Source organism: Cucurbita pepo, unplaced genomic scaffold, assembly GCF_002806865.2.
Source record: "Cucurbita pepo subsp. pepo cultivar mu-cu-16 unplaced genomic scaffold, ASM280686v2 Cp4.1_scaffold000179, whole genome shotgun sequence".
Taxonomy (NCBI): Eukaryota; Viridiplantae; Streptophyta; class Magnoliopsida; order Cucurbitales; family Cucurbitaceae; genus Cucurbita; species Cucurbita pepo.
This window is the reverse complement of record NW_019646452.1, coordinates 72,703-83,872: the sequence shown is the minus strand read 5'-3', so window position 1 is coordinate 83,872 and position 11,170 is coordinate 72,703. Positions and strand designations below refer to the sequence as shown.

Genomic DNA, 11,170 nt, shown 5'->3' with positions numbered 1-11,170 from the left:
TCCAAACATGAATATTACATGCCTTTAAATAGGTCTCAAAGGTAACCCTAACATAATAAAGTTGAGCCACCAACTACAAATCACTAATAAATGCTATTAATACAAATTGAAGAAAATAAGTCATTCATACAAACTATTAATAAATGCTATTAAATATAAATTGAAGAAAATAAGGCATTCATCAATTGTCTTAATTGGTAGTTCAACTAACAGTGACAAGTCTTTTAATCACTTTCCAATATCAGCCACTCCATTATTTTCTTGATTTGATTCTTGAATCTTCTTTGTATTGCTTCTTGTAATTGCTCGTTTGGGTACATGGAAGTGATCAGTTGTTGGATTCATATCAAAGTATAATTTGTTTCATCAAAATAAGGAGACCTCCTAGAGGTTGATTGTCCTTCGCTAAAGTCGTTATTAGCACGCAGGTTTGCCATAATTGTTGGGTCCGCATGAATAGGATTTTAATAATAAAATTATTTTAAGTATGCTTAATTTTTCGTATTATTAATAGAAGCTAACCATTAATATAACAAGTATATAAAAAATAATTTAATTCAAAACAATAAACATGAAAATCTTAGAATATGGAATAAATCACAATAATAATTTTGAAATTAAATAAAAAAGAGTTGAAAAATATAACATCTTAGTTAGTGTTTTGGTTAAATTCGATTTACTCCACTCTCCAAGCACCTCTTGTAAATTTGAATAAATAACTTTGTTGACTTTTTCGCTCTTTTTACAAGGTCAAGAGCAAATCAATCGGTTCCACGGCTGAGAATCAAACCATTACAAGTATTGAAATTTTATAAAAAACATACAATTCTCTAAAATAGTAGATTTATAAGTTGAGTACTCACAACTATTTTTTCACACTACATTACTTTAAAAATAAAAATAAAAATAAAATTAGAAACTTAGACCAGTAGAGTCTTTAAAAAATAAAAATTTCTCTCACATAACCCCTTTAAGACTAAAAATAAAATTGGAGGCTTTATGACCTTTAAAGAATAAAAATAAAATTAGAAGCGAGAGAGTAACAATAGAGGCCTTTAAAAAAATAAAAATATAAATTCGAAGCAAGTTTGTACCTTTTAAAAAAATAAAAATAAAATTGGAAGAAAAATAAAAATATAAGTGGGAAGCTTGGAACAAAGGAGCCTTTAAAAAGTAAAAATAAATATAAATTAGAAGCTTGGAGAGATGGAACCTTAAAAAAAAAAAAANAAAAAAAAAAAAAAAATTGGAAACTTGGAAAAGAGTAACCATTGGATCTTTAAAAAAATAAAAATATCTCTCAAGAATTTGGAGAGAGGATAAGAATGGAGCTTTTAAAAAATAAAAATATCTCTAAAAAAACAAGATAACTCTCTAAAAATTAATTACAAGTTGAGCACTTACCCTATTTCTTTCCATATAATAAAAAATTCTATCTAAAATAAGATAAAAGAATTTATTATAAATATAATAATAATAATAATAATAAATTATTATTATTATTAGTAAAAGAAATTCAAATAGTATATTAAGTATTATAATTACTTTGTAACTAAAACTCCACTCATAATTACTCTTTTGAGAGTTGAAAGTGAGAGTGACATGATTTATACATAATATCAACTTAGTTGTTACTTCATTATATTTGGTTATTTTTTGTTTCATCTTGTTCCAGATATAACTTGTTTGTTTTAACTATGATTTGTGTGATTTAAAAATCGTTAAATTTTTTTTATTATCAACTTTATATTATAGGCGATTCATTAAAATATAATTAATTATTATTCTCATTTGTGTCGAATAAAATCTTATTCCAGGTAAAAATAATGATATGAATTCAAAACCTTCGTCCACTCTCCTCCAAAACGCAATTGGAATTCTACGCTTTGGTTTGGCGGGGAGAATATGAACAAACTTTTATGGTTCTCTTTTCTTTTTCTGAATCCTTCTGTATTCTTGCAAATTCATGTTCATCCAGTTTCTCTAAAGGTAACAACACTTTACCTTCTCTATTTTACGTTTGTTTCATGTCTTAAAACTCATAGTTTGTAAACAAAAACATATTTGCAATAAAGTTATTATTGATGTTTATTTAGTAAAGATAGTTATTGAATAAAGTGAATTTTACGATAATTAATCTAAATCCAATAAACTAAGAACACTCTGGCTATAATATAATTACTTGAACTCTATGTAGAGATATAAAAGTGGATCAATTTCAAGTATATAGTCAAAATGATCTATAGTACAAGGATAAGGTTGAGTACCTTATCCTGTGGCACACTATTGATGCGGCCCACTTTTGTATATGATATAAACAATGTGATTACTAAATTGTACATGTGGAGACATGTGAGTGAGGGCGTCCTATGAAATGAGTGTTGCATAAGATCGGACCATAAGAAAATCACCTTCACTTTATAATATTGTTTACTGTTGAGACTGATTTTTTTCATTCGATGATCTAGGTAACTCGATCTAAATCCTGAGCTAACTATGAACTCTTATTTATTCGAAACTATCCTTAGATTTGCATGGGTGAGAGTGGCCCGAGTTTGCCGACTCAATAAGCATCCCATTTCAGGAGTAAGACTGGGTGAATAGTTGGGGACATAGGGAGCAATATGCAATTCACTCCTACTCGCCTATAGGGATACTAGAAAGGTTGTTCCCTAAGTACTGACTCCAAGTCTTGAACAAGGGGCCCTACCCTCTCATTGGCCCGAGAGGGATTCGGTTTGGTGGTTGGACCACAAACTAATTGTTCATTAGAGGATCAGTGAGACTTAAGGTACAATAAGTAACTTCAGGGGTAAAATGGTAAATTATATCAACTCTAGTTACGAACAACCTGTGAAGAATCAACTTACTAATCATGGTTATATCAAATGGACATAAATATATCTATAGTGAGGGAAGTGCAACTACTAGGCTAAAGTGGAGAGTCCTAGTAGTTAACGAATGTTGATTAACAAGGTTAATGAGTTTAGCCGGTAAATCTTGGATCGTTGGAGCCCATGATCTATAGGTCCATTAGGCCCCCCTGCTAGCTCATATCGGACTAAGCCTTTGAATAGTGTGAAGAAGGAGTTCGAATTCAAAATTAGGGAATATGCGCTAAATATATACAATATATTTAACCGTATTTTGTATTAATTACGAATTAAACAAAAATAGAGAATTGAACATATTTAAATAAGATTAAATATTTTAATTATGAATAAGGATTTATAATCAATATGTGCTAGAAATGATTAAGATTGGCATTTGATTTAATGTTAAATATTAGTTAAATTGTTTAATTAATCATTTAATATTATTTTAACGTGAAATTAATTATTTAAATTAATTGTTGAATTAAAATAGAGGAAGTCACATCATGGAAAAATTCATGTTTGAGTTAGTGGAATATTGAGTGTCAATACAAAGTTTGGTTAACCAAACTGGTATGTTTGTCACATAATCCCACAAATTTTNCGTGAAATTAATTATTTAAATTAATTGTTGAATTAAAATAGAGGAAGTCACATCATGGAAAAATTCATGTTTGAGTTAGTGGAATATTGAGTGTCAATACAAAGTTTGGTTAACCAAACTGGTATGTTTGTCACATAATCCCACAAATTTTAATTTGAGTGAAATTTTGAGTGTCAAAATTTGGTTAACTCAAACTTGCATGCCACGTAATACCACGAGTGAAATTTTGAGTGTCAAAATTTGGTAATCTCAAATTTGCATGAACATGCAAATATGACTCTATAAATGGAGTAATCAACCCACATAGAAATATTCTTTTCTTGGAAAAACTTTGAGAAAATTCCTCAAAACAATCTTTTTACTTGTACTAAATTTCTTCCAATTTTAGTCACTCACCTAATTCCACACTCTACTTAGTATTAGATTTGATTTAGTTATTTAGATTAGATTTGATTTAGTTATTTAAATTAGATTTAATTTAGTCATACATTTAGTCATATCGGATTTGATTCTGTAACTCTATATAATAGTCAATTTCATTCTTCAAGACAAGAAGAGATTTCTCCCTCCATTCCTAACCTTTGGTATCAGAGCCTAATTGGACCTGAAAGAAGAAATACACAAATGGAGTGTTTGAGAGGAAAAACACTAAACAAATGGCAGGTGATTCAGGAAGCTTTACTACACCATGTGTTCCTAAATTCGATGGAGACTACGAGCATTGGAGTTTGGTCATGGAAATGGAAAATCTCTTGCGTTCCAAGGAATATTGGAGTACTATTCAATCTGGTTTCGAGGAACCAAAAGGAAACGAAGCACTAAGCGCAGCCCAGCAAAACGAAATCAATGAAGCAAGACTCAAAGATCTGAGAGCAAAGAATTATCTCTTTCAATCCATTGATAAGATTATTTTAAAAACTATCATTCAAAAGGATACTTCCAAGCAATTGTGGGATTCAATGAAACTCAAGTATCAAGGAAATGCTAGAGTGAAGCGAGCCCAGCTACAACGACTTTGCAGAACATTCGAAACTTTAGAGATGAAAGCAGGAAAAGGTGTTTCTGAGTATTTTTCAAGAGTTATGTCTACTACTAATGACATGAGAAATTGCGGAGAAGATATGCCGGATGTCAAAATTGTTGAGAAAATACTTCGAAGTCTCACCGATAAATTCAACTTCGTAGTATGCTTAATTGAAGAATCCAAGGAAATTGACCAATTAACCGTCGATGAATTACAGGCATCTTTGCTTGTACATGAACAAAAAGTGATTGATAAGAGGAGTGAAGAGCAGGTTCTGCAGGTGGAGAATGTATCAAGCTATGGACAAGGAAGAGACAGAGGGACATTTCAGAGAGGAAGAGGTTACTCTAGAGGACGGAGAAGAGGTAGATCTTTTGTGAACTGGTCGGCCATCAACTGTTTTCGATGTGGAAAGCAAGGACATTACCAATTTGAATGTCCAGGCTTAGAAAAAGAAGCTGTCATTATTCTGAATTTGACAAGGAGGAAGAACTGCTATTGATGGCGTACACAAAGAAAAGTAAAGTTGAAAGAGAAGGTATTTGGTTTCTCGATTTCGGGTGCTCAAATCATATGACAGATGACAAAACATGGTTCGTTGAGCTTGACGAAAGTTTCAAATACGCTGTCAGGTTGGGAAATAGCTCAAAATTGGCAGTTGAAGGAAGAGGCAGTGTCAGATTTGAAGTTGAAGGTATCACACAAACTGTGACAAATGTCTACTATGTCCCCAATCTCACCAACAATTTTCTAAGCATAGGGCAGCTACAGGAGAAGCGCTTGGTGATCTTAATCAAAGAAGGAACCTACCGAATCTATCATCAACAAAGGGGCCTGATAATGAATACACAAATGATGGCGAATCGCATGTTCTTAGTTCATGCAAAGATGAAGCCATTGGTTGACAAATGTTTCAAAATAAAAGATGAAGACTTGGAGGTCCAGAATGTGGCGATGGAGGTCAGTTCATGCAAAGATGAAGTCATTGATTGACAAATGTTTGAAAATATAAGATGAAGACTTGGAGGTCCAGAATGTTGCGATGGAGGTAGCAAAAGTAGAGGAGATAAAAGAGAAGGAGGTTACCTGTGACGGCAAAAAGAAGTTAGAAGAAGATGCAGCAAGGAGGATGGAAGAATTAATTCAGAAGAATGTTGAAGAAAGGCTAAACTCTGAAGAGACTAAATTATAAATACAGAAGCGAATAGAGGAACATCGCAAGAAGTTGTTTGATGATGTTGATGTGCAGCTTGAGAAAGAGAAAGAAGCCGCTCTTCCTGCTACAAGACAAAAAGAAGAACAAGCACGGAAAGAGAGAGAAGAGCTAGATAAAATGCTGGAAGAGAATAGGAGAAGGGTAGAAAAAGCTAAACGACGATTAGCTCTAGAGCTGCAGCGGAAGGAAGAAGAACAATATCGTAAGTTCGAGTTGATTTAGAGACAAAAAGAGGAGATAGCTCGGAGAACTAAGCTAGATGATAAGAGTTTGAGTTATGTTTTGCTGGGAGTTAATGAAGAGTCAAATGCTTATAGACTCTATGATATGGAAGTGGCAGATGAAAATACTGCAGAGGAAAATATTTCCTTTGCCTCTTTGGCTGAAGCAAGCTCTTCTAACTCGAATAAGGCGACGAATAAGAGACCACCCGTCTCGATGAGAAACTATGCAATAGGAGAAGATTTTTGTGAAGAAGATGATGAAGCAGTCTAGATGAGAGACTATGCAATAGGAGAAGTTTTTTTTGTAAAGAAGATGATGAAGCTCACTCGGCCATGTTTACCACTACTGAACCGGTAAACTTTGTAAACTTTGAAGACACATTGATTGAAAGACGCATTGAAGAGTGAGAAATGGAAGCAAGCCATGGATCTGGAGCAATAAACAGAAATGACACATGGAGATTGATGAAGTTACCTCTGGGTGGAAGTTTTTTATGAGGTCGTAGATATAAACTCATTACTATTCGTGTTCAGTTTAAGGGAGGAATTGTTAGGATTAGATTTGATTTAGTTATTTGGATTAGATTTGATTTAGTTTTTTGAATTAGATTTGATTTAGTCATATCAGATTTAGTCATATCGGATTTGATTTTGTAACGCTCTATAATAGCCAATTTCATTCTTCAAGTGAATGAGAGATTTCTCCCTCCATTCCTAACCGTTCTACGGTTGGAGAATAGTAGGGAAGACACTAGTGGTGGTTTGAAACCGGTTCGTGAGAAAAAAGAAATTTGAACTACAAAAGGTTAGTACTCCAACTCCTTGAATTTTAATGCTTTTAAACATGTTAGCTAATTTACTATAATTGATGTACTTAGAGTTCTAAGATTCAAATTGGTTTTGCATGTGTTATTTTAACACCATCATTAGAGACTTGCGAAAGCCTTCATCTAGTTCTGAAAAGAATTCTTTATATCCACACATGTGGTTGCTCTAGGCCGAATCTAAGAACCATGCGGTTTCGTCTGTTTCTTTTTCAACATGTGCCATAAGAAGCCATTCTTTTGTTGTTACAGTTTCTAAAGCTTCAATTTCAAACAAACAACCTCTTGAGTCCTCCTTTTGTTCTACCATCCCTTCAACATGTGCCATGAGAACCAGCAGTCTCAAGCAAAATGAGCTTGTGATTCCTTTCCCTTATTCTTCTTGGGACATTCATACTGAAAATGATCGAGGTCATGACAATAAAAACACTCGACAAGAGTTTTTGTTAAAACCTGGTCTCCCACGTCCTCGTCCTCTACCTCGAAATGTGCCACCCCACGATTTGTTCTCCTTGTACGGCTGTCAAGAGCGATCTTCAATGTCTGCTCTTCTACAGTATGTCTTTTCATACGTTGTTCATTTACCAGTAGACTACTCTGCAATTTATCAATGGTCATGATGTCCAAATCATTGGATTCTTCAATGAAGCAAGCCACGTAATCAAACTTTGAAGTCACGGAGTGCAGAATTTTCTCAATAATGCTAACATCACCCATCTTTTCACCATGAAAACACATTTTATTAGCAATGGTGAGATTACGAGAAAAGAAATCAGAAAAAGTCTCACCTTCCTTCATATGAAGGATCTTAAAGTTCTTGCATAGAGCCTGTAGTTGTGCTCGTTTCACCTTTGTATTTCCTTGGAATTTTTTCTTCATGGAATCCCAAATTCCTTTCCTTTCTTTATCCAAAATAGTCTCTTGAATTGAGCAATCGATGGTCTGGAAAAGGTAGTTATTAGCTCTTAAGTCTTTAAATTTCGGATCTGCTACCTCCTTTCTTTTGTTCATTTGAGTAATCAACATCATATGCTACGGCAGAAATCCCAGACTTAACTAATTGCAAATATTTTTTAGAGCGAAAAAAGTTATCCATTAACATGCTCCAATGATCGTAGTGACCAACAAATTTTAGTGTTGCTAGTTGAACAAATCTGCCTTCAGTAGTCATCTTTAGCTGGAGCTGAAAGAGACAAGGCACTAATACCAAATGATAAATATAATGAAGATAAGTTTGCAGAAGGAAGGAAATTCAGTGTTTTATTAGGTGAAAAATGACTATATTTATAACCACTACCCTGCTTAACAAAAGACAAAAATAAAATCCTAACCGAAAGAAGAATATCATGTCAAAACAAAGAATGTGGCATAAGATCAAGAACTAAAACATAAAAATAGCAACTAAAGCTTTTGCAACACCCCTATCGTTCTCGTATAATCGCATAACTCACATGCATGAACAATAATCATAACCAACACGTAAGGTACAACTATGGAACCTTGTCACTTGTGAGAAGCTCACTACAAGAAGTTAACTGGCAAACTTCACAGTAGTCCCCACAAGGTACAGTCACAAGTCTTAAAATATCATAAGTCAGTTATATGGTTATCTGGAGCCCTGAAAATCGAATCAGACTCACGATTAGAGGTTAGCTGGCAAACTCTTAATCGTCCCTCTACAACCACATACATCATAAATATAGAAAATAGAAACATAGCATAGCGATCTAAACATGGATACCTAGTCATCAATTTCAGTTCTTAAGATAGTGCGTACGCGTTTCAGTAACATACATAGTAACATGTGTCATCTCAGCTCATTCTATGCTCAAGCATTTATAAGCAGCTTCCTATAACATGTTTTATGTCATACTAAAGGTATGCTCTCAATTTCGGTCATATCATAGCCCCACAGTTCATTCTTCGATAAACGTGCATCATAACGTTTAACATGCTCTTACATACATCAAACCAACTCGTTTCATGCTCAAATTTCTATAACATGCTTCTTATATCATACTTTCATGCATACTATGAGCATAGATAAATCCAAGATTCTGAGGTGCCACTCACTTGGGATGCGTAACACTTTTTGCTCGAGTTTGCATCTTTACGAAATTTCAAAGGGCAAAACCGGCCCCTTGGGCCATCTGGTTCTGATTTTGGTGTTGTCTCTCTTGGTCTGGCATGGTTGTCTATTGTCCTGATTTCTTAGGTGTGGACATTCAAAGAACCAGTGGCCTCCCTTGCCACAGTTAAAACAAGCGTTGGTTCCTACCCTACATTCCCGATCAGGAAGTTTTTGACATTTTTGGCATGGAGGTATGTCCTTCAGCCTCTTGTTTGTGCTCTGACTAGCCAGNTTTTTTTTTTTTTTTTTTTTTTTTTTTTTTTTTTTTTTTTTTTTTGCTTGTTGTTTATACATGTATAGTAAGGTGACAAATTTATGGGCGGTCATAGTCGCTTGGTGGCATAGTAGATATCATCTCTTAATTCTATAATGAAGCAAGGAGTGCTAGTAAGTAATAATAAGTAGAGTGGAACATTGTTCGCTGAACAAAAGATGTATGACCTGAGATGAATTATATGTTATATTCTTCTACCGTCTTTTCTAACTTTTTGGCGCAGTTCATGTATTAAAACCTTAGGCATACTTAAACGCAAAGACATATAGTTGTACTTACTTGATCTCAACGAAGCATCTCTTTTGCTAGGCCATAGGGAAACCTTTGACTCTGATACCACTTCTATCATTACTCGATTTTTGAGTTTCCCCAAAACACGGATCTTGACTAGGGTTAACTTGATGGTGTAAAACGAATAAATTTTTTTGTGAAAAAAAAAAAAAAAAAGAGAGAATTTTAAACCTAATATACAATACTTTTACATTATATCAAAATAGAATTCACACCTAGGTAGTCTAAATTACAAAATAACAAACACAAAAACATTAAAACAAAACAATGTTCAAGATTATGGGTGAGACTTGTCTATGACACTTAGTCCAGAATCCTACTAAAAAAATTATGGAAAACATGGAGAGACTATAAAGACTCAATCAGTAATCTAATTGTAAGCTTTTAACCATGTTCTTAAGGTATGCTAGGGTATAACACATATTCTTGGTCACGATCTTGTCCTTAATTTTTATTTTTAAATCTTATCCTTGGTTCCTATTGCTTGAGTGGTACTCAGCAAACTTCATGTCTTAGCATAGTTAGGCTTGTGTAGTGTTACTTTTAGGACATGGGTGTGTGATAACCTTACTTAATACATGTTCTTGAGGTAACTTCCTAATTACTTAAAAATCGAGAGCTAACTAGGAGTTCATCGTAATTTAAGGTAACATTTTAATTGCTTAAAATTAAAAACCAACCAAAGCTTATTATGAAATTTCATCCGGATTGAACAGTAAACTATTAAAAACTTGTTAGGGTATTGAAATCGCTTACTTAGGTTCTTTGTTCTTTCTGGGTCCTCTTAATATTTTCCTTAGATCTTTTGAACTTCTCGTCGGCACCTCAAGCTTTCTCAAGTTCTCTTAACCTTGGTTGGGGTGTACTCGTATAATTAGTTATTTTCCAATTTTTTTGAAGACCAACTATGAGTGAACTTGATGTTCTTCCAAGGTTTAACTTTAATTACTATGTTGTTCAAGTATACGACCATGAATTTATCAAGTTATTTGTGCAAGACTAGGTTCATTAAAGTGCAAAATATGGCTAGAGCATTCGTGAGGTCAAAGGACATGACTAGAAATTTGAATGTCTCATAACTTGTGACACAGGTTGTCTCGGGCTCATCTCCTTCGGCAATTAAAACCTTATAATATCCCTATATCTGAAGTTGAGTTTCTAGAAGTAGTTTGTGTTATGAAGTCAGTCGAACAAGTTCGTAATGATGGACAGTGGACAATTCTTGCAAAAATTTGTTTAAGGTCGATAGTCGATACGTAGACAATCTCTCAGTCTTTCTTCTTCTAGAACAACACTAAGGCTCCATATTGGGCTTTTGCAAGCCTAATGAACCCAAGACTCTTGTAACTCGTTGAGCTATTTTCATAATTTTGTCAGCTCAAGTGGAACTACTCGATAAACATTCTTGGTTGGTGGTCTTATCCCGAGCAGTAGCTCAATTTCATGGTTTATACCTCTAAGTAAGGTAAGATCTTTGATAGACTACAACAAAACGGTTGAATATTGCATTTTTGAAAATATGCTATAAAAAGTGATGGAAATTTAAAAAAAAAAAAAAAGCTGCATTTTCCTATTTATCTTTTATTTGAATTTTTTTATTCTATTGATTTTCTCTCTTTTTCTTTTTCTTTTCTACCTTCTTCTATACTTTCCTTTTCTTTTCTCCTTTCTCCTCTTCATATTTCTCCCATTCCTTCTTTTCTCTTTTC

At 33.6% G+C, this 11,170-nt stretch overlaps 2 protein-coding genes across 2 annotated transcripts; one reads left to right on the top strand and one right to left on the bottom strand.

Annotated features, from left to right (window-relative positions):
- The first annotated feature begins 4,133 nt into the window (after positions 1-4,133).
- LOC111784280 lies at positions 4,134-5,003 on the top strand. Its single transcript, XM_023665037.1, has one exon. The coding sequence runs from the start codon at positions 4,134-4,136 to the stop codon at positions 5,001-5,003; it is 870 nt and encodes a 289-aa protein (XP_023520805.1).
- A 2,104-nt stretch (positions 5,004-7,107) lies between these two features.
- LOC111784279 lies at positions 7,108-7,776 on the bottom strand. Its single transcript, XM_023665036.1, has one exon. It carries the CDS (start codon positions 7,774-7,776, stop codon positions 7,108-7,110), a length of 669 nt encoding a protein of 222 aa, XP_023520804.1.
- Positions 7,777-11,170: the final 3,394 nt, after the last annotated feature.